General features: G+C 41.2%; 1 protein-coding gene across 13 annotated transcripts in view; it reads left to right on the plus strand.

The window, feature by feature from the left end:
• Positions 1–24,627, plus strand: part of ARHGAP21 (Rho GTPase activating protein 21) — a 139,323-nt gene that overhangs the window by 39,177 nt on the left and 75,519 nt on the right. For all 13 annotated transcript variants that reach the window (XR_014818001.1, XR_014817997.1, XR_014817998.1 and 10 more), the window contains exons 2-3: positions 11,868–12,047; positions 15,214–15,238. Coding sequence is in view for 8 of the 13 variants with exons in the window: in XM_084980314.1 (XP_084836440.1) it covers positions 11,868–12,047; positions 15,214–15,238 (205 nt within the window). In the remaining 5 variants the exon portion in view is untranslated. The remainder of the gene's footprint in view (positions 1–11,867; positions 12,048–15,213; positions 15,239–24,627) is intronic.

A 24,627-nucleotide genomic window follows, 5' to 3' on the forward strand; every position in this document is an offset into this window, starting at 1 on the left:
TTTAGCCAATTAAACCATGTTTTTCTACTTAAAATATTATCTATTCAAGTGATTCACTTTGTAATGTAGTTTCCAGAAAAAAGTTATATTGAAAGGCAGTTGTATTTATGGGACATAAATTATGGAGTGATTAAAATAATTTATTGCTTTTAAATAGTGAGCTCCACCAGGGCCTGTAAAATGTGTACCGAATACTTGATATTTAATCATAACTTTTAATGAACAAATTACAAAACAAGGACCTCCTGCACTGAGAATTTTTTACTTAGCTGGGTTTTTGAAATAAATAAGAAACAGTTTTGTTGGACCTAGAATCAGTGAAGCATTTGAAAGGGTGTGCGCAGACCTTACCCCCTTAGGAACCGGATGGCAGCTGAGGTGCTCCGTTTCCAAGCCCATCTCCACCCTCCTGGGGACCGTGGATGCAGTTGGCCCCCTTCCTGTCATCTGCCTTGGCTGGATCTGCTCCGGTGTCCCTGCCTGAATGTGAGGGGCGTCTCAGTGCTCAGAGCAATCTGAACCCAAACCGGTTTGACCCTCCTTCTTTGTGGGGGCTTGTGTCATCTCTGAGGTCTGGGGTCTGTTTCGCCAGGTCGTCACCGCTGGGTTCCTGTGTATTTTAAGCTCCCTTTCTAGTTCTTAGGATTTTTGCTTTGGTTTCTACTAGTGTGTTTGAAGACATCTTGTCTACCCTCATTTTGTCTGAGAACCGTGTTCTGAACTCCAGTGTTCTTTTGTAATTCATTCTTAAACTTGAGTCCATCTGTATATCTTTATCTATATTATTTATATTATGGGTCCTTAAGAATTGGGTGTTTGGAGTTCCTGCTGTGGCTCAGCGGTTAACAAACTCAGTTAGGATCCATGAGTACATGGGTTCACTCCCTGGCCTTGTTCAGTGGGTTAAGGATCCGGCATTGCCCTGAGCTGTGGTGTAGGTCGAAGAGGTGGCTCAGATCCCACGTGGCTGTGGCTGTGGCATAGGCCAGCCTCTGCAGCTCTGATTCAACCCCTAGCCTGGGAACCTCCATATGCGGTGGATGTGGTCCTAAAAAGACAAACCCCCCCCAAAAGAATTGGTGTTACAGGCAAAGGTGTTTATTAGCCTCACTACTAATGAAAGAAAACTTAAAACAATAAGAATGATTTTTCATCCTAGCTTATTGGCAAAGATTAAAGAATAACTACCCAGTGTTGGCTAGAATATGGATATAGCCGTCTGATATGCTGTCAGTAGGTTTGTGACTTGGTTCCTCATTTTATAGATGGCCGTTGGACATTTTGTGTATAAAACTTTAAGACAAAGAAACAAAACATAATGATTGGATCCAGCAACTCCATTCTTAGGCATTTATCCTAATGTAGTCATGGTATTTCACACAGCTTGGTCTACAGGTGGTTGTAGTAGCAGTAGTAATAATAATAGCAATGATAAGTAGTATTAAAAAGCGTTAAGATGAGTTTCCATTGTGGCTTAGTGGGTTAAGGAGCCAATGTTGTCTCCATGTGGATTCGGGCCCTGCCCTCGCTCCGTGGATTAAGGATATGGTGTTGCCACAAGTTGTGGCACAGATCACAGATGCATTTGGGATCCTATGTTGCTGTGGCTGTGGTGTAGGCCGGCAGCTGCAGCTCTGATTCATCCCCAGGCCTGGGAATTTCCATATGCTGCAGATGTGGTAGTTTGGGGCGGGGGAAGCTTAAGGAATAGTGTGCCTTCTGCCTTTTTTTTTTTGCCTTTTTAAGGCTACACCTGTGGCATATGGAGATTCCCAGCCTAGGAGTCAAATTGGAGCTGTTGCTGCCAGCTACAGCCACAGAAATGTCAGATCTGAGCCACATCTGGGACCTACACCACAGTTCATGGCAACGCTGAATCCTTAACCCACTGAGCAAGGCCAGGGATTGAACCTGTGTCCTCATGGATGCTAGTCAGATTCATTAACCACTGAGCCGCGACAGGAACTCCAACAGTGTGCCTTCTTAAATGACAAAAGACAGAAGCAAATAAATAAAATTTGATTTATTCACAGGGTGAAATACCATCCAGTCTTTAAAAAATAGTGTGTGGATATATATTAATATGGAAAGAAAGTCATAACATTAAATAAAAATGAGTAGATTTTGTAAAGTGTGTATTCGTATATATTTACATATGAAAAAGTCTGGAAAGATACATATCAAACTATATATATCTATCAAAATACCGGCATCAGTCTTCTCTAGGGGGTAATAGGAGATAAGTTAAATTATTAGTATTTTTTGCTTCAGCTTTATTTTCTAATTTGTCTTTAATGAAGATAAATTATGTATCTACCAAATGTCGGTTGTAAAGGGAAAAAAAAAGAGGATATGACCTGGTAGCTCTTACCCTCAAGTTAGTAACAGTGTGTTCATGTAGGACAGCAGGAGTGTCCAGGGTCAGGAGCTTGGAAACTTAGGTTCTAGCCTAAGCTCTGTCACTGGTGAGCTGTGCGATCATCAATCAGCAAGTCCCTCTGGGCCCCCGTTTTCGTATTTGTAAAATAAATTGGTTGAACTACATCTCTGATTTTTCAACTCCTTCGCAGACTAAGAGTTTCTGAGGAACCAGCAAAATGCAAGCAAGTTCCTGTACAAACTCTTCCTCTGTGCCCAGACAGAACCACTCTGGGTATTTGATATTTTGTATATTGAGTTTCTTCTGTTTCAGGAAAAGGCAAAGGGGTGGAGGAACTATCCCATTTCCACAGTTCGGTAATTCTGTGTCGATTCGATGTGACCCCCTTGAAGCTCTCCACCTTCTTCCCGGTCACCAGGGAAAGCTTCTTGTAGGGCAGAGCTTACCGTATGTGGCAGGAGGTCCTTGCCGTCCTGGAAACAGCTGACTATGGTAGCCTACACTCACTGAGAGCTAATAAGTAAATAATCATGATTTCCTATGATGTGGGGTGCCTTCACCCTAACTGCCGTACAGAAGACTGTATGTTTACGGATCTAGAAAACCATTTCAGCATCCTTTATGACCCATTTTCCCAGTTGCTCCTGATTCATTGGAGTAATGCTTTTTGTCTCGTCTGTCCTACTTTTGTTGGACCCTCATAAATAGTTTGGGTCACCAAGAATTGTGTAACTGTGGGTGCGTTACTCAGTGTTCTATAAAATGGGGAATGACCAAGCTGGATTGTTTTATCTTAACGTTTGCTTCTCGCTTCATAAAAGTCTGTGAAATTTGTCCACAGTTTAGGCTCATGAAATTGAGTCAGCTCTTGACATTGGTTGCCAGTGTAGTGCCTTTGATAATCCAAAATCAACAAAGACTGAGAAAACTTACTTGTGTGTACGTTTAATGAGATGAGTCTCTGACATTCTAGGGCATTACAGTGCTTCAAGCAGAATAGTGAAACCACATGATACGGGTCCAACCTTCTGGACCCCTGTGCCTGTGTGCACGCTCGGTGTCTCTGTGTCTGCATCATTTCATTGGTAGCTAGGATGAATTGAAACTTGAGCTTGCCTCTTAATTTGGCGATTTCTGTCTGCCCAAGGATAGGGAGGTGATTTCTGCCCAAAGGATAGGGAGGTGATTGTTTTTAACCTAAAAATACAACCTTTTCTCTGATTCAGAGTAAATAAAATTTTATTCCTATCCCAAAATAAGTAGCTTCTGGAAAATAACTATTATTTGGTCATAGAGCCTCTTTATCGGAAAATACGTGTTAAAAAATAGACGTCTGTGTTTGAGTTTATGTCTGCGTCATTATCATTGTCTACTTGATGTGAAATAGAACTATATGCACTTACTGTGAAATGAGAAAAATGAGAAAAATGAGGAAGTAGGTAAAGCGAGTCATTCCCCAGCAAAGTTTTAACATAATTGGTTTTTTCTATTATCCTTGTTTTATGCAAACTTATTAATTCCTTTAAATTTACTTTCTTTTTTGTGTCTTACTTGTCAGAATTTATACTGGACCCTAGAATAAGAAGACCTAGATCCCCTCTCTCCTCAGGAAGCTGGTCTAAGATTGAGAAGATAGATGTATAAACAAGTAATTATAATACAATAGGGTACATCCTATGCTGCAGGTGCTCTGTGAGATACAGGGCCTGGGAAACCGCTTCTGAGTGTTGCCGTCCTGGTTGGGAGATTCTGCTCTAAGGCACATTGTGTCTAAGGAAGGAATGGGTTATTCAGTTAGCACAGATGAAATTTTCAACACACAACTAGTCAGCAAGGGGGTGGGCCCCACAGTGCAGGTCGATGCGAATGTTCCTGTTCATGCCTGTTCCTTACAGAAAATCTGAATTGTTTAGCAAAAAGAAACATGCCCCCTTATTCCAGATGGTTTGTGTGTTGTGTGTGTGGGTGAAATTTCACTTTGGGTTTCAAAGTGTTAAGTTGCTTTGCTAGAATGATTAATTCATTAAGATAATTTTAGTCATTCTGTAACATTTTACTCTTACCATTTCCCCTCAGTATTGTATTTTGGGCATTTCCCCATGCCTAGATTCCCCCCCCCCCCCCCACAATTCTGGCTTTAGTAGCTGTATCATAATTTATTGATGGAATCAATATTAGGATTCTTGAGGATGAACATCGTATACTACTTTCTTAGGCTTTATCATGAACAATTCTTGGAATATACTAAGAAGCCATCCCCGTTCTATTTAAAGTACAAGTAATTATAAAAGACTAAGGGTTACATAGTTGCTGTGTGTACAGGGATTCTTTCCTAACTCTCTTGTGTTTGCCTTCAGGACAGCCCTGCATCTTTGACCTCTGGCAAACATTTAGACTTTGTACTTTTTTTTTTTCTTTTAAATATCTTTGTTGAAGTGTAATTTACATGCCGTAAACTCCACCCACTGTGAGTGTATGTGTCTGTGGCTTGTAGCAGATTTACATGGTTGTGAAACTTTCTTTATAGTCTACTTTTAGGACATTTTCATTATCCCCAAAGGTGCTGTGGTATCCGTGTGATCCCCTCCGTGAGGTTTTTATTACTTTTATTGTTATATGATGAATGCTTCCCCCTCCTACTTTCTCTTCCTCCTCTTGGCTTTGTCTAGTTTGTTATATCTAGTTTTTATCCTTTATTTTGGTTTCTTTTAACCTTGAGTTATTATAATTCAATCGAGTGACCTTGTTATGAAGTCTTTTAAGGGAATCAGATGACAGTTGTTTGTCTGCAGGAATTTAACTACTGTGATTCCAGCCAGTTCCTGGCTTCTTACACCCTGATGCTGTGGGGACGTGAATTGGTGCTCGTGGTGGGGAGATGATACATGTGTAGAGAGACAAAGTGAAGGGTCTTCTCCGGTGGAGAAGCCTGACTGCTGTGTCCTTCACAGTGTGCCTGCAGTGCGTCCTTGTTATAAAACCTAACAGATCAGAGGCTCTGCGGGTTGGGAGGAGAAGGAGGGAGGAAGGTGCGTATGTCTAGCTTTTCATCTTCTCTTTCTATGCAGAATGAATTTTAACCCTCCCTTCTTCCCTGTAGGGAAAAGGTAGGAGACTAGAGGGGATTCAGTGGGCCTTCTTGGGAGGGTGAAATAATTGAGATGCCGGAGCTTTGTTGCATCAAAAAAAAATGTTAGTTTGTAGGGAGCAAAAAAAGAAATTGCTTACTCTTTAATTTTCTCCATTTTTGTAAAGAACTCAGTAGAACAGGACACAGCAGGCTCAATTCAGAAACTTGAAGCATGACGCTATGATCCAAGAACCTTATCTATGTGGTTCAAAGGAAAAGGAAAGGAACCTTGACGACATTTCAGGGCTGTGAGGCCAAATAATAATAATACAATAGAAATAAATTGAATGCATCTAAGATGTTTCAAGTTGTAAAATTAGAGTTCTGCAGAAAAATAAAATTTAAAATGACATCAAAGAGCTATTGGGAAGAAACGATGGAGACTACACAGTAGAAGAAATGATGAAATATAATATGACTCAGGGGAAATATTCTAGCCTCAGATTCAGGAAACCGTGACTTTAATTTTTATCCTGATAGTAGCCAGCAGTAATCGTGGACAAATCACTTGCCTAATCTGGGTCTCAGTATCCTCGAGTGTAATAGGAAGGGGTTTGCTTATATTGATTAAATCTTTTTTTTTTTTTTTTTTTTTTTTTTGCTTTTTAGGGCCGCACCCTCGGCTTATGGAAGTTCCCAGGCTAGAGGTCTAATCAGAGCTACAGCTGCCAGCCTACACCACAGCAACACGGGATCCGAGCCGCATCTGTCCACCACAGATCACGGCAATGCTGGATTCTTAATCCACTGAGCAGGTCCAGGAATCAGATTTGTTTCCGCTGTGCCACCAGGGGAACTCTGCCACAATGGGAACTCTGATGAAATCTTAAAAATTCTTTCAAGCTGTGGAGTTCCCGTCGTGGCGCAGTGGTTAACGAATCCGACTAGAGAACCATGAGGTTTCGGGTTCGATCCCTGCCCTTGCTCAGTTGGTTAACCATCCGGCGTTGCCGTGAGCTGAGGTGTAGGTTGCAGACGCAGCTCGGATCCTGCGTTGCTCTGGCTCTGGCATAGGCTGGCAGCTACAGCTCTGATTAGACCCCTAGCCTGGGAACCTCCATATGCCACGGGAGTGGCCCAAGAAATGGCAAAAAGACAAGAAGAAGAAAATTCTTTCATGCTGTGAAATTACATTAGGAGATGGCAGCGAAGCACATGAAAAGGGGTTCATCGTTGGCCATGAGGGAAACGCAAATATTACCACAACAGGATATCACCACACACCTATCACACTGGTGAAATAACGACAATAACCAAAAGCCATCAAGAATGCAGAGAGAGGGAGTTCCCTTCGTGGCTCAGTGGTTAATGAACCCAGCTAGGGTCCATGAGGATACAGGTTTGATCCCTGGCCTCGATCAGTGAGTTAAGGATCCGGTATTGCTGTGAACTATGGTGTAGGTCGCAGAGGTGGCTCAGATCCTGCGTTGCCATGGCTGTGGTGTAGGCCGGCAGCTGCAGCTTGATCCGACCCTTAGCCTGGAAAGTTCCATATCCCATGAGTGTGGCCCTAAAAAGCAAAAAAAAAAAAAAAAAAAAAAGAGCCCAGAGAAACTGGATCACTTATATACATGGCTGGTGGAAATTTAAAATGGAACAGTCACTCTGGGAAAGTTGGGCAGTTTCTTAAAAAAACTGAACATGCAATTACCATACATAAAACCCAGCAACAGCACTCTTGAACATTTATCCCAGACACATGGAAAATACGTTAATACACACCTGTACGTGTATGTTCACAACACATTTTTCATAATTATCAAAAACTAGCAACATCTGGATGTCCTTAAAATGCACTGCGGTACATCCATACTGTGGACTACTACTCCACAACGAAGAGAAGCAAATTAATACAGGCAACATGCTGCATGAATCTCTAGGGAATTATGCTGAGTGGGGAAAAAAAAACCCCGAAAGTTTACAGACTGTATGATTCCATTGATCTAATATTCTTGAAATGACAAAATGATAGCAATATGGAGCACATTAGTTGTTGTCTAGGGTTAGGGAGTGGGTGAGAGGAGAAGTGACAAGTGGACATGGTGATGAAGGGACAGCGGTGGGGCTCTTCACTGGTGATGGAAGTGTTCTGTATCTTGCCTGTGGTGGAAACACAAACCTGCACATGTGATCAGTCTGCAGAGAACTGCACACACACCCACACACCCACACACATGAGTACAAGCGAAACTGGTGAACTCTGAATAAGATGGATGGATTGTATCTATGTCAGAATTCTGGTTGTGATACTGTACTGTGGTTTTCCAAGAGGTTAACTCTTGAGAGAATCTACATAAAGATTCCATGGGGTCTCTTTGTTTTATTTTTTTTTTACAACTGCATGGGAATCTATGCTTATCTCAAAAATAAGAAGCTTAATTAAACAAACTGCGTATTTCATTCATCCTTGTATCCCCATTGTGTTGAGGACAAAGTGGCGGTCAGTAAATATTTACTGAATGGGTGGGGGCGGGGAGAGAGGAAAAGAGAATGAACTTGCGTGCATATATAAAACAATTCCCTCATTTGGATCTTCAGAGAAGGATCCAGTCACTCCCTAGAGCTTAGCTAAACTGTTTGGCTAATTAAGCCTAGAGTAACAATTTTTATGATACAAATTCTGCCAGGTCATGTGATCGATTTTGCAGTTCTTCGAGACTCCACGTGATTCTCTCATGTTGGTTTTTGATATTATTCCCCCCTCCCCCTCCAAATCTCCAAATCTTAGAAGGGGAGACAGAGTAAAATGCATTTATGAGAACCGAGCTTCAAGTGTACAGAGTCTCCCTCGGTAGCTCAGAGTCTTGTTTGCTGTAGCTTTATCTGGAGTCTTGCAGTGTAAGTACCTCAGTTCTGTTCTTTTTCAAAGTTAGTTTTGCTATTTAGGTCTTTTTCATTTCAAAGTAAATTGTAGAAACAGCTTATCAACTTGTACACAAAAATCTCCTAGGGTTTTGATTGGGATTTCATGGAATGTGGATCAGTCTGGGGAGTTGACATTATAACCATACTGAGTCTTCTGAACCACCAACATGGCATACCCTCTTTAGATAGTCTTTTTTTTTTTTTGTCTTTTTAGAGTTGCACCCGAGGCATATGGAGGTTCCCAGGTTAGGTGTTGAATTGGAGCTACAGCTGCTGGCCTACGCCAGAGCCACAGCAACCCGGAATCCAAGCCGCATCTGTGACCTATGCCATAGCTCATGGCAATGCCAGATCCTTAACCCAGTGAATAAGGTCAGGGATCGAACCCGCAACCTCACGGTTCATAGTCGGATTCGTCAACCTCTGAGCCACGATGGGAACTCCTCTTTAGATATTCTTTAATTCCTCAGCAGTGCTTTGGAGTTCCACTTTATAGGTCTGACAAATCTGTTGTCACATTTATCCCAAAGTATTTCACTTTTTTTTTTTTTTTTTTTTTTTTTTTTTTTGTCTTTTTGCTATTTCTTGGGCTGCTCCCGTGGCATGTGGAGATTCCCAGGCTAGGGGTCCAATCGGAGCTGCAGCCACCGGCCTACGCCAGAGCCACAGCAACATGGGATCCGAGCTGCGTCTGCAACCTGCACCACAGCTCACAGCAACGCCAGATTGTTAACCCACTGAGTAAGGGCAGGGACCGAACCCGCAACCTCATGGTTCCTAGTCAGGTTCGTTAACCACTGCGCCACGACGGGAACTCCAAGTATTTCACATTTTAAGTGGTATTTTAAATTTTTCAATTTCCAGGTGTATTGTCCGTGTGTAGGTAGAAATGCTGTTCACTTTTAGATATTTATTATACTTCCAGAGTAACTGTCCTGGCTCAGCGGAAATGAATATGACTGGCATCCATGAGAACTCAGTTTTCATCCCTGGCCTTGCTCAGTGGGTTAAGGATCTGGGTTGATGTGAGCAGTGGTGTAGGTCCAAGATGTGGCTCGGATCCTGCGTTGCTGTGACTGTGGTGCAGGCCAGCAGCTGTAGCTCCGATTCAACACCTAACCTGGGAACCTCCATATGCCTCGGTGCAACTCTAAAATGACCAAAAAAAAAAAAAACCGATAATACTTCCATTCCATTGACTAAGACTCAGCCACAACCTCTTCTGCTGCAAGTTTGGTGGCGAAATATTACTATCTAGCTGCCTTCCCAAATGGAAAAGAAAATGAAGTTGATGAATGGCTCACTAGTAATAGCCTAGGTATTGACTTATGATGAAAGTGTTCAGGATTTAGAAGTCTCTTGAAAAATTGCCTCCAGGAGGATTATTTAGGTTTAAACACCTTCTTCTAAAGTAAATCATTGTGGAAGAACAGGCATGATTCACTAGTGGAGTGTAATTTAAAATGTAATGGAATCAAGCATATTCAAGTATTTGTCATTGGATGAAGGTGACATTTCAAAACTGCTGAGGTGAACTTGGAGTTGTAATTGAATACAAAATCTGAGCAGCAAAGTAGACATGTTAAGTTTGAGGTGTCTGTTAGATTGGGGAGATGTCTGGGCTAGAGATGCACACTGGGCTAGAGATCACCACCCGCCAGAGTCGAGGTAGAAGGGTCCCTGGGCTGAGTCCCAGGTGCTCCTAAACTCACAAGTCGAGCAGATGAAGCCACAGAGAGACTGAGCAGAAGGACCCCAGGGGTAGGAGGAAATTCAGATCAGTGTAGGAAGTCCCATGGAAACGTTTTTCAAGAAGGAAGTAATCCCTTACCCACTGACAGGTCACGGAAGACGAGAGCTGAGAAGTGACCATTCCGTTCAGCGATGTAGAAGCCATTGTTGACCTTGACAGGAGCAGTTCCAGGGAATTACGGAGGCCAAAGTCTGATTTAAGGAGATTTACGAGATAAATGGGAGAGGAAGAATTGGAGATAGCAGCTGCAGACAACTTCCAAGGGGTTTCGCTCTGAAGATAAGCAGAACAACAAAGTGGAAGCTGGAGAGGGCTGTGGTCAAGAGAGAATTTCTGTCATGTTTTAAGATGAAAGAACTTAGGAAATGTACACACAGGGGATGGGAATGATGTAGCGAAGAGAAAACAGATGATGCATGAGAGCCGGCGGGGGGGCAGGGGACTTGCTGGGACCATGTCTTGGTCTAGGAAGAGGAACGGGGTCTAGCACATAAGTGGTGGGGCTGTGGGCCAATGGGAGGTTCAGCCATTGTCCAGAGGGAAAACCAGAGAGCGTGCTCCAGCTGCAGGGTGGATGGCTGGTCACTAAGTTCTCGTTTTCTTGCTTGCGTGGTTTTGTGCAATGAAAGCAGGGTTGTTAGCTACAAGTGAGGGTGGGGGAAGGGAAGAAACAGTCGTCTGGAATGAAGGGATGGGGAGACCCTGTTAGCATGGCCAGACCACACTGAAGACTCTCCTGAGGTTGTTATTATTGTTAGTCTTTTGGGGGCCACACTCGGGGCATATGGAGGTTCCCAGGGTAGGGGGTGAATCGGAGCTGTAGCTGCCCGCCTACACCACAGCCGCAGCAACACAGATCTGAGCCACGTCTGTGACCTACAGCACAGCTCCCGGCAACACCGGATTCTTAACTCACTGAGCGAGGCCAGGGATTGAACCCACAACCTCATGGTTACTAGTCAGGTTCGTTAACCACTGAGCCGCGAAGGGAACTCCCCATCGGGAACTTAGATTGAAAGCAGTTGGCTTAATTTTTTGTTTTTCTGCATAAAAAATTCGACAGCCTAGATGCAGGTCCAGAGCAGACGATGTTGATTTAGCCAGAGTTGGGTTTTCTTAGGCAACTTTGAGGAAGTGAGAGAAAGGCAAAGGACTGAGTCAAAACTGGCTTATGAGGGAAGTGAGGACAGGGGGCCGTGAGGGCCGGGGTGGTGGTGGTTTGGGGGGGAGCAAAGACTGGAAAGTCAGGATATTAGAAGGGTTATCTATGTGGATACCGAGGTTGTGCTCAGAACCCAAAGCCTTATCTCTTACTTTCTAATATCCTTTGCTGCTGTTGGACTCATAACAGTTTTTTGTGTTCTTACTCGGCAAGAGTTTCCTGTCTCTTCTTTCATAGTTTCTGTTTCCTAGTCCTTAGAGCTCTCTGAGATTTTCTTCGTGTTATCTTTCATTCCTTTTATTGCATTTAACATTTTAGCCATTATATTTCTCATTTTCAAGAGTTCTTTCTTGCTTCTGATTAACTTTTTATAGCCTCCCTTTCTAGTAGAAAAAAAGTTGAGTTTTTTGATCCTCTTTATGACTTGTTATACCACATATGCATCAGAATATGGTTCTTTTTCTCCACTGAGTTTCTGTCTGTGCCTCAGGTATTATATTTTTACACATATTTTTTCCCCCAAGTGATGAAGTATATTGTGTCCTATAGTTAACTTTTAATCATCTTTTCACTTTAGGTATCAAAAAGTAAAGATGGAAAAGAACAGAGTGAAACTGTATCACCATCCGAAGATGAAACATTCTCCTGGCCAGGTCCCAAAACAGTTATGTTGAAAAGAACATCTCAAGGCTTCGGTTTCACATTGAGGCATTTTATTGTTTATCCCCCCGAGTCTGCAATTCAATTTTCATATAAGGTAAGAGAAGTAATTAAAGAAGAATGCAAGGCAATTCCTGTCTCCTTCTTGTCTTCTTCTCATCCTGCCTTCCTTCTGTCTTAAAAGAATTAGTTTATATTTACACTGTTATTATATTTTTCCAAATTTTTAGATATTTTTCTACTCTCTGAACCAGATACTTTAATCTCCTCTGAAAGATCATACTGATTATGAATTCCAAATCTTTTTTAAAAGAATGTCTAATTCTAAACTTGATTCTATTTTTTCTAGTACATAGCTATTTTTCTAGCGTCTAGAAGGGTGGTGAGTTTTCTGAGCAGACTATGCAGAGGAAATAGTTTGCTAAATATTTGGACAATTATAAAAAGTTACTGGAATTAGACGGATACTTTCAGTATCATTTAATATGATGGCAAGTCAGAGTTTAAAAACACAGCTTGTCACTAGACTGAATGACATGAATATGCTTCAGCATATAGTAATAGGGTCTAATAAGAGGTGGCATGGAATAATCATAATGGCAGCTGAAATACTGAGACTTGTTCCCTTCTCTTTACGGTTCTTTATGAGCATTATCTCACTTTATTTTTAGCCCCATGTAACAGATGTGGAAATTGGTCTGAGTCATATATGGAGTAAGCGGTGGACCAAGGATTTGAACTTGGCCAGTGTGAATGCCTAATGCTTAACCATTAGATAGCAGTGTAATGGACATAATGACATTCAGAAGACTTGGGAGACTTTGGCCCAGCCCCTTAACTTTTTTTTTTTTTTTTTTTTTTTTTTTTTTGGCCTCGAGATTTCCATTCTAATTTGAGGGAATGGAGCTAGAAGATTAGAAAACACAAAATCCTCTAGTTCCCGTCATGGCTCAGTGGTTAACAAATCCGACTAGGAACCATGAGGTTGCGGGTTCGATCCCTGGCCTTGCTCAATGGGTTAACGATCTGGCGTTGCCGTGAGCTGTGGTGTAGGTTGCAGACGCGGCTCGGATCCCACGTTGCTGTGGCTCTGGCGTAGGCCGGTGGCTACAGCTCCGATTCGACCCCTAGCCTGGGACCCTCCATATGCCGCGGGAGCGGCCCAAGAAATAGCAAAAAGACAAAAAAAAAAAAAAAAAAAAAAAAGAAAACACAAAATCCTTTCTAATTCTAAAACTCTTTGAATTTAGGGCTGTCTTTTAAAATATAATGTCAAATTGTTTCTGGAGACCACACTCTTTTTATTATATCTTTGCTAAATATTTCTTTCCAGTAAGATGTCTTAATAAGCTTTTAAAAATACTGAAGAGTTTTTAAGAATTATGAATAATTGTTAGCTTTGGAATTAAAATGTACCAGTTTGGTGTTCCTGAAATATATAAAAGAGTTGAACTGAACTCCCTAAGAATCTACTTTATCTTAAATGCCTTAAATAGTATTACTTAGGTTTTAGGTCACATAAGAGAGTAACTGAAAATTTTTAAGAGTCCCTTTCTTGAAGTTCCCATTGTGGCTCAGTGGTTTGGGAACCTGGCATAGTATCCATGAGGATGCGGGTTCCATCCCTGGCCTCCCTCCCTCAGGGTTAAAGATACAGTGTTGATGCAAGCTACAGCGTAAGGCGCAGATGTGACTCAGATGCAACATTGCTGTGGCTGTGGTGTAGGCCTGCAGCTGCAGCTCCAATTCCATCCCTAGCCCAGGAACTTCCATATGCTGCAGGTGTAGCCAAAAAATAAATAATAAATAAGTCCCTTTCTTTAATTGCATATTAAAAAAATTTTTTTGTCTTTGTTCTTTAGTTTTGTTTTGAAGAAGAGCTCTGGGTCATGATGACATATATATAGTACAAATTTTTATGATAATTTTACCAAACACAGGTATAAAATGTTATTACTGGAAAATATCTCTAGAAATTGTAGTACCGCCATGTAACTGTTAACAGGACAGTCTTTGCAGTCAAAAGGGCCTGGGTTTGAGTCCCTTCTCTGGTCCTTGTTAGCTCTGTGACCTTGGGTGAGTCTCCTAACAGACCGAGACAGCACCTTCCTTACAGGCGGTTGTGTTGATTAAGTGATAACAATGCGTGTAAAACAGGACAGGACTTGGCAGGCAGTAATTGCTCAGGAAACCTCAGCTATTAATGCTATTATTTAGCACAGGTTTCTTGAAAATAGGTCTCAGTCTTATAAATTTTATGTGGAAAATATAAATGGAAATCTTTTCAATTATGAAAATATGTTCATTCTTTTCAAAGGAGTGTATAAAAATTAATTCTGTATAACTTTCAGAAAATGTGCAATTAATACAACAATGTCTTTCTTATAGTTACATGGCTAGCAACCTTGGCAGTCTCAGAACAGAGCTTATAACCAGGAAAAAAAATATATATTTGAGCAGCCAAAATAAAGGTCAAAAATTATGTAACAAATTATCAGCCCTTCACTAGATGTGTTTTTCTTTCCATAGTACATTATAGTTTTCATTTGATAGAGGCTCAACAAATATTTGAATAAATGTACTTTTATGCTAGTTTTTCAAAGCTGCTTTTCTCATTTCCCACCTAGAGGTAGATAACATGCAGCAAGACAGCCTGGTAGCAGTGAGCTATAAAACTCAACATCGACTACAAGAAATTAAGTATATAGCAATTTGGAACCAATTTATACAAAGACAATTCTGGGTCCTGTAACAGCCCCTCTAGGCATGTTTTTTTTTTTGGCCGCACCCACCACATGCAGAAGTTCCTGGGCCGGGAATCGAACCCTCACCATAGCCGTGACCTGCACCACTCTAGTGACAACACTGGATTCTTAACTGCTAGACCACCAAGGAATTCCTAAAGACACATTTTTTTTTTAAGATACAGCACATAAGTGATGACTGGCCTGGCCCCCTCTTCCAAAAACTAGGTTCATCTGTGCAGCTGCCTCCTCCTGGAAGCTCTCCTTGAATGTCTGTTTTAGACATCTTAGACTCAGTATGTCAGAAACTGAACTTCCAGGGTCCCCCTCGTAAGTTGGCTTTACCCACAACCTTCCTGCCACCATTTGTGAGAACCTGATTCTTCTGGCAAAAGGCACTGTTACGAGATTGCAGTTGGCACCTTTCGGGGAGAGCAGTTCGAATTGAATTGAGCCTTGCTGTGCCTTCACCAGTTATAAATATATTCATACATGAATATGTATTTTTTTCTTTTGTAGGATGAAGAAAATGGGAACAGAGGAGGTATGTTATAAAAGTTTTAATTTTTCTCTGAATGTTTCTCTACCGCTTTTCTTCCGTTCTTTAAGTAATAGTAAATGAAATGCTGTAGTTTTGGAGTCCATTTATATAACAGTCCTTCGATGTGAGAGCCATGAAAATTAAGTGTATTTACTGTAGCCTCCAAAATTTTATGCTTTCCATTGTCTCATCAGATGAACACGTAATGATTTTTATCATCAGGTATGTATTATGTGAGGAAACGTCCTATGATTCTGAGAGAGGTAATTCTGAGATTTGTATTCAATTGATAATCTTTTAAATTTAGTGATTTAAAAAAAATTTGGTGTGTGTTTTATCTGATTTATTCATTCAAATATTGAGAAGTAGAGTGTTTTGGTTCTTATATTGGTTTTACTCTTGATTTAAACATTATATTTAATGAGCTTAAAGGGAAAATCAGCCTGAGGATAGGGTTATTTCTTAAAAACTGCCATTTTTTGGTTTTAATTTCATATGAACTTTAATAGTTAAAAGTTATACACATCCATTCTAAAAACTTATTTCTTGATAACTTTAGATGTTTTAAAGTGTAAAAATAGTGAAGAGTTTACATGTAGCTTTCATTCGGTTTCCATTAATGTTAGAACATAGGTGCCGTGAGCTGTGGTGTAGGTCGTAGACTCAGCTCACGGCAACGTAGAACTATGGTTCAGGTAACAAAATTAAGACACCAGCGTCAGTCTGATCCGCCCATGTAAGCTGCAGAATTTATTTGGATTTTGCCCCTTTGCTGTTCCCGAGTCCCACATGGCATCCACTTGTCCTGTGCCCTTGGTGCTTCTAGCCTGTGAGAGCGCCTCGGCCTTTGCTTGTCATTCACTGCCTTGATGCTTCCCAGCAGTACTGGTCAGTTGTTTTGTAGAATGTCCTTCAATTGGGTTTTGTTTTGACGTTATCATTAGTTTGAAGTTAGGCATTTTTTTTCAAGAATACCACATTTGCACGTGGTTTAAGTGTACTGTTAAGGTTTGGTTTTGATAAATACATAACTTGGAAAACTGCCATTTCCAATCACAACGTGATACCAAAGAGAACCCTTCCATCATTCTGTAAAGTTCCACCATGCAGCTTTGCTATTAAAACTTTGCTGGCCCTAGACAATCACTGATTTGCTTCCTGCCACAATGGATGAGTTTTGTCTCCTCTAGAATTTCTTAGAAACAGAATAATACAATGTATACTCTTGTATCTTTCACTTGGCATATTTTTGATATTCACCATATTGTACCTGTAGGTACTAATAATATTACCTTCTCTTTTTTTCTGAGTGGTTTTCCCTTGCAAGACCATACCATAAATTGTTTATCTAGTCCTCTGTAGATGAACCTTTGTAATACCTGTATCTGATTTGAAGTCTTGGAATAGTTATATCAAGGGTTAAAATGAGAGGATAATGGTTTCTTTTAGCACCATCAAAAATAATCTGAGCGTGGGGGGCGGGTGGGACCCTGTTTTATAGTTGTTACCGTTGTGCAAGATGGGCCACTCCTGTGTCACCATCTGTCACACACCAGGCTCAGGATGGATTCCAAATGTTCCTTGGCCTTGGTGGGGAAGGGAAAGCTGACAAAACCTGTGTCAACAAGAGAAAGATGTGGGTCCTTTATCTCCCCCTTATCCCACAGAATGAGGTCCCGATGCCCCACAACCTACCAGACACACAGCACCTAGAGGTTCATGCCTCCCATGTTTTAGTTTCCACTGGGAGGAATGTACTTCTAATAAATGTAGAAGGACTTGGTTGTAAAACTTGACTATGCAGATGGTTCTCTATCTGGCATAGCTCACTGAAGTGAGCAGATTTCGTTATATGCTTTGATTGGAGTGAACAGACTTAAACATTTGTAAGGGAAAACTTGAAGATCTAGATCTAACAGAAGGAGGTTTGGAGAGGCAGGATAAAGGGAGACTAAGGGGTGTCATCTGGGGAAAATGACTATTTAAATACTATTGTGTTTATTAATTTATATATATATGTGTATATATATTTTGGTTTTTAGGGCCACTCATACAGCATATGGAAGTTCCCAGGCTAGGGGTGGAATCAGAGCTGCAGTTGCTGGCCTACACCATAGCCACAGCAATGCTGGATCCAAACCTCATCTGCAACCTACACCACGGTTCACTGCAACCCCGGATACTTAACCCACCTAATGAAGCCAGGGATTGAACCGCATTTTTATGGATACTAGTTGGCTTCGTTACTGCTGAGCCACAACGGGAACTCCTATTAATTTATATTTAATCTTATTCAAAATAAGGGTTTGTAGTCACATGCGAAGATAAAAATGAGATTAAAAAGCTCATGGGGGGAGATGAATTTAAATGATATTCTGGAGGTTTTGTGTATACCTGAGTGCATATGTAGATTTTATACTTATCAAAGATGGGCTATAAGTTTGCTTTTGAGCTTTTGCAGTGGCAAAAAAGAGGAAGGAAGGAGGGAGGGAAGATAATAACTTAAGGACACACATCATCCATAAAAAAGCAACTTCCAGTTTGCACCGAAGTCTGAGACAGATTTCTCCTATGGTTCCTCCTAATGAAAAACAAAGAGTAACATAGCAGATAATATCCTCAATAGCATCCCTTTACGTGACTATTTTTTTAATACATCCTTCAATGTAAGCTGATTTCAAAACCCCGTGGTCCAATTAATGTAAAGAGCTTCTCAACTGGGGACAGTTTTCTCCCTAGGGACCACATGGCAACGTCGGTAGATGTTTTTTATTGTCACATCTGGGGGATGGAGGGAGGGTGTGCTGCTAGCACATAGGAGGGGGCGGTCAGAGATGCTGGCGAGAGTCCTGCAGTGCACAGGACAGCTCCCCTCCCCTCAACAAAGAATTATCTGGCCCCCAATATTAATAGTATCAGAGTTGAGAAACCTTGGATTATAGTGATGGGCACCAAAATGTTGTCCCAGGTGTACACGTCTCCAAGAGTCTGGCTTGATCTGGTGACGATACTCAGACCATTTAGAAGAATGGATATTCAAGACTACATATCCAGTGGTTTTTTTTTTTTTTTTTTTTTTGTCTTTTTGTCTTTTTGCTATTTCTTTGGGCTGCTCCCGCGGCATATGGAGGTTCCCAGGCTAGGGGTTGAATCGGAGCTGTAGCCGCCAGCCTACGCCAGAGCCACAGCAACGCAGGATCCGAGCCGCGTCTGCAACCTACACCACAGCTCACGGCAACACCAGATCGTTAACCCACTGAGCAAGGGCAGGGACCGAACCTGCAACCTCATGGTTCCTAGTCGGATTCGTTAACCACTGCGCGCCATGACGGGAACTCCTTTTTTTTTTTTTTTTTTTTTGTCTCCAGTGGTTTTTAATAATTATTATCCTTCAGAACAAACTTTTGATGTGAATTAGAGTTACCACTGTAGTTGACATTAACCATTCTCTTGGCATTGCATGTTGTCAATGAAGGAATAAAGATAAGCAGGACAAACATTACAGCTTAAGAAGAATAATATATTAATAACTAGAAGAGAAACTAGAAAATAGCTTACAAGGTTTTAAAACATTAAATATTTGAAATGCAATAAACTTAACATCAGGAATCTAACCAGATTGGGGAGAGAATAATTATAAGCTCAGTTAACAAACTACTTAATTTAAAGGACTAATAGGAGTTCCCATTGTGGCTGAGCAGTAACGAAGCCAACTAACATCCTTAAGGATGCAGGTTTGATCCCTGGCCTTGCAGTAGGTTAAGGATCCAGCATTTTCCATGAGCTGTGGTGTTGGTCTCAGACATGGCTTACATCAGGTGGTGTTGTGCTGTGGTGTAGGCCAGCACTGCAGTTCCAGTTTGACTCCTAGCTTGGGAGTCAAGCTAGGGTGCAGCCCTTAAAAAAAAAATTAAAAAGACTAATAGAAGAATTAAAATAAACACAATCTAACTGGGAGTTCCCATTGTGGCGGAGACAAATCCGACTAGGATCCATGAGGATGCTGGTTTAGTCCCTGACCTCGCGAAGTCAGTTAAGGATCCTGTGTTGCTGTGAGCTGTGCTGTAGGTCACAGACGCAGCTCGGATCCTGCATGGCTGTGGCTGTGGTGGAGGCCAGAATATGTAGCTCCGATTCGACTCCTAGCCTGGGAACTTCCATATGCCGCAGGTGCAGCCCTAAAAAGCAAAAAACCCAAAACCCACAATATAACTAAGGCGGGGTTTTTTTTTTTGAAGTACAGTTTTTTCTATTTATTTTTTGAATAAATTTTATTGGAATATGGTTGACTTAGAAAGCTGTTAGTTTCAGGCATACATCAGAGTATATCAGTGATACATTTACATATATCCATTCTTTGTCAGATTCTTTTCCCATGCAGGTTATTACATAGTATTGAGTAGATTACCCTATGCTCTACAATAGGTGCTTGTTACCTATTTTATTTATAATAGTGTGTATATGTCATCCCCGACCTCTAATTTATCCCCCGCTTCCCAACATTTCCCCTTTGGTAACCGTGAATTTGGTTTCAAAATCTGAGTCTGTTTCTGTTTTGTAAGTTCTTTTGTGTCATTTTTGTTAAGATTCCACGTGTTAGTGATGTCATGTATTTGTCTTTCTCTGTCTTACTTCACTTGGTATGAGAATTTCTAGGTCCATCCATGTTGCTACAAGTGGCATTATTTCGTTCTTTTTTTGTGGATGAGTAATATTCCACTGTATATATGTGCCACATCTTCTTTATCCACTCCTCTAGATGGACATAGGTTGCTTCCATGTCTTGGCTGTTGTACATAGTGCTGCAGTGAACACTGGGGTGCAGGCATGTTCTTGAATTGAGGTTTTCTCTGGATAGATGCCCAGGAGTGGGATTGTTGGATCATATGGTAGTTCCATATTAAGCTTTTTGAGGCGTCTCCATACAGTTTTCCATAGTGACTGCACCAGGGTACATTCCTACCAACAGTGTAAGAGGGTTCTCTTTTCTCCACAACCTCTCCAGCATTTATTGTTTGTAGACTTTTTGTTTTGTTTTGTTTTGTTTTGTTTTTTGGTCTTTTTTAGGGCTGCACCCGCAGCATATGGAGGTTCCCAAGCTAGGGGTTCAATCAGAGCTGTAGCCGCTGGCCTATGCCAGAGCCACAGCAACTTGGGATCTGCATCTGCAACCTACACCACAGCTCACAGCAATGCCGGATCCTTAACCCACTGAGCAATGCCAGGGATCGAACCTGCAACCTCAGGGTTCCTAGTCAGATTCGTTAACCATTGAGCCACATGGGAATTCCTGTTTGTAGACTTTTTGATAATTCTGACTGGTGTGAGATGGTACCTCGTTGTTTTGATTTGCATTTCTCTAGTAATTAGTGATGTTGAGATCTTTTCATGTGGTGGTTTTTTTTTTTTTTTCCATCTGTATGTCTTCTTTGTAGAAATGTCTATTTAGTTTCTTCTGCCCATTTTTTGATTGGGTTTTATTTTTTTAATATATTTAGCTGCATGAGTTGTTGGTATATTTTGGAGATTAATCCTTTGTTAGTCATTTCATTTGCAAATATTTTCTCCCATTCTGTGAGTTGCATTCTTGTTTTATTTATGGTTTCCTTTGCTGTTAAGTGTTTCATAGTATCTGGTCTTCTGTCTAGGTCTTTAATCCCTTTTGAGTTTATTTTTGTGCATGGTGTTAGAGAGTGTTCTAATTTCATTCTTTTACACGTAGCTGTCCAGTTTTCCCAGCATTACTTATTGAAGATAACTAAGGTTTTAAAATAAGAGAAATACAAATTCAAGCATCTTAACTCCTGCGAAACAAGGTCCATCAAAGTAAGATTATAAAGTCCAGAACATCTGTATGTTTTCTTCGTAACAAGAAGAATATGAAAAGCTCTGCAAATGCCTAAAGAAATTATTTTATGATATACTTTTGGAATTTCTGTCATGGCTCAGTGGAAATGAATCTGACCAGCATCCATGAGGACGCAGATTCGATCCCTGGCCTTGCTCAGTGGGTTAAGGATCCAGCATTGTCACGAGCTGTGGTGTAGGTTGCGGAAGTGGCTCAGTTTCCGAGTTGCTGTGGCTGTGGCGTAGGATGGCAGCTGTAGTTCCAATTCAACCCCTAGCCTGGGAACTTCCATATGCTGTAGGTGCGGCCCTAAAGAGATAAATAAAATAAAATTTAAAATATGATATACTTTCAGCATACTTGGAAGGAGAACAGCTTGTTTTTTTATTTTTTGAAGGGTGGTAGAAATTAACATATGATTGGGGACTTAGTCTCTACCAGGAATCATAATATATGTTATTACCCTGTTTAAGCCTCACTGTAATGCTGAGAGGTGTGAGGTAGTGTTCCAATTTTGTAGATGAGGAAACTGAGGCTGAGCAAGGTGGAGAGTAACTTGTCGCAGATCACACCGCTAAGTGACAGAACTGGACTTCGAAATCAGGCGTGCACGGCTCTGAAATCCATCTCCTTTGTACTCTGCCATCTTACTTCTGTTGACTTAATAGCTTGGCTTATGTAGCGTCAAGAATTAGGAGATAAATATAGGGTATGTTTACGATGTTAGGAAATGAACTCTGTGAGATGTCTCTATGTTGAAGTTAAAAACAAGGAAACCTGTTCCATATTTGTGAAGATTTAAGGGCAAGGAATTCACACAAATGTCAGGGAAACACTAAGTTTAGAGCCCCCCGCCCCGCTCCCGACACCTTACAGGAGCAACCGTTGCTTGTTACTCAGTTCTGAACACGTGGCTGGCAGTGGATCTGGAAAGTTAAGTGCCTTTAAAGAGTTCCTGGAGGTCCCGTCGTGGCACAGTGGTTAACAAATCCAACTAGGAACCATGAGGTTGCGGGTTCGATGCCTGCCCTTGCTCAGTGGGTTAAAGATCTGGCGTTGCTGTGAGCTGTGGTGTAGGTTGCAGACGCGGCTCGGATCCCACGTTGCTGTGGCTCTGGTGTAGGCCGGTGGCTACAGCTCCAATTCGACCCCTAGCCTGGAACCTCCATATGCCGCGGGAGCGGCCCAAGAAATGGAAAAAAGACAAAAATAAATAAATAAAGAGTTCCTCATGTGAGGTGTCCTTTTGCCCCCACCTCCGCACCCCGGCCAGGCTTGCTTTTGTCTTCCCAGTTGGCAGCAGGAGGCACAGGCTAACGTTTAGAATCCCTGATTCATTCCATTTCAATTCAACTGATCAGATCATCTATCAGAACATATTCTATGTGAAAAAATTTCTTTTGACTTGTGAGCAATTTTTTTTGGGGGGGTGGTCTTTGTTTTGTTTTTTGCTTTTCAGGGCCATACTTGTGGCATGTGGAGCTTCCCAGGCTAGAGGTTGAATCAGAGCTACAGCTGCCGGCCTACACCACAGCCACAGCAATGCCAGATCCTTAACCCACTGAGTGGGGCCAGGGATCGAACCCTGCAACCTCATGGTTCCTAGTCAGATTTGTTTCCGATGCACCACAACGGGAACTCTTTGCAAGCAATTATTTATAGATCCATTTTTAAAACACAAACTATTTAGAAAACAGACTTCATGTAATCTTTTGATTCAACTGAATGTTTAGATATTTATTTTACAGTCTCTTTTCCTTTTCTGACTTATTTTCAAGTGTACTGAGATTATGAAATTCTTTTATATGAGTTTTGTTTTAATGAAATGGAATTCCTGCCTCCAGTGTAATGACCCAAATCAGAGCCTAGAATCACTGGAGAGAAAATAATTGCCAGAATTTTATTCAAGCTCCTAAGAGATCCTGCTAGTTGCCAAAATTTTGTTCAACAGTCTAAAGAAATTGTTTTGGTGTTTTTTCCTTTTGGCAACGTAGTGGAATCTCTTTTGCCACTTGATTTCTAACTATTCTCTTTACCCAACTTTTCCATTCTGTTATATATTATTTCTCATATTTTGTATGTATTTTGTATTTTGTACTCTCTTGTGTTTTAAAGATTTTTTTTTTTTCCTCCTTAGTTAGTTTTTGGCACTATAATGCAGATATTGTTTACCAAAAAAAGGCCAGTAAGGTAGAAAAATATTTCTTGTTGATAATAATGCTGACGGATAATTGCTGTCTTGCTTACATCCTATTATCTCTTAAATCAAAAATTCATAAATAATCAAATTAAGAATAATTGAAGGTTGGGAGTTCCCATTGTGGCTGAGCAGAAATGAACCTGACTAATATCTGTGAGGATATGGGTTCGATCCCTGACCCCACTCAGTGGGTTAAGGATCTGGCATTGCCATGAGCTGCAGCATAGGTCACACATGTGGCATTGCTGTGGCTATGGCATGCGTAGGCTGGCAGCTTTAGCTCTGATTTGACCCCTAGCCTGGGAACCTAAAAAAAAAAAAAAAAAAGAGTAATTGAAGGTTGTAGTTCCCAGTGTGGCGCAGTAGGTTAAGAATCTGACTGCAGTGGCTCTGGTCACTGTTGGAAGTATGGATTCAGTCCCTGCCTGGGAAATTTCTATATGCTAAGGATGTGGCCATTAAAAAGGAAAAAAAAAAGAAAAATTGAAGGTTTGTAACTACCATTATTTCTAAAATGTGTATATTATTTTGTTAGGTGCTTTAATAACTGTTGGATTTCCACATTTGCGTTAAAGTTTATATTCAAGTGGGAGTTCCCTCCGTGGCTCAGCGGTTAACGAACCCAACTGAGATCCATGATGATGCGGGTTCCATCCCTGGCCTCGCTCAGTGGGTTAAAGATCCCGAGTCTCTGTGGCTGTGGTGTAGGCTGGCAGCTGTAGTTCTGATTTGACCCCTAGCCAGGGAACTTTCACATGCCACAGATGTGGTTCTTTAAAAAAAAAAAAAAAAAAAAAAAAAAGTTTATATTCAAGCATGTTAATAGGAAAAGAGAACTCTGAGAATTCTGTAAACTTTCTTAGTAAACTTCCCCCCCCCACACACACACACCTGTGGTTTATGGAAGTTCCCAGGCTGGAGATTGAACATGTGCTTTAGCAGCAACCCCAAGCTTCTGCAGAAACCATGCCAGATCCTTAACCCACTGTGCCACAGCAGAAACTCCAGTAGGAAACATTTCTATTTTGTGATTGCAGTCATTTCTAACCAAACAGCTGTCTAGTCTGTGTTACGATTTTCTAATGAACGATGTTTTAGTGGCAAGAAAGAGAACTCCTCCTTCAAGCCACCCGAGGAAAGATGTGTTAATCCTAAAAATCCTACAGGGCATCTCCACACTGAAAGTCAGGTGCTCTAGAGCACCCAGGGTGCTCAAGACACCAGAATTAGGACCTGGAAAGCTATTAAGTAAATACAGAGAAATAACAACAACAACAAAATAATCTTGGCATATGATCTTCCAGAGGCCCAAACTCTTCTGTTTACAGAATGATTTAAATGGTT

The sequence above is a fragment of the Sus scrofa genome, chromosome 10 (genome assembly GCF_054392235.1).
Source record: "Sus scrofa isolate SSC_HxYL_T2T_F1_AM1 chromosome 10, Sscrofa_HxYL_maternal_Yorkshire_Landrace_v2.0, whole genome shotgun sequence".
NCBI classification, from domain to species: domain Eukaryota; kingdom Metazoa; phylum Chordata; class Mammalia; order Artiodactyla; family Suidae; genus Sus; species Sus scrofa.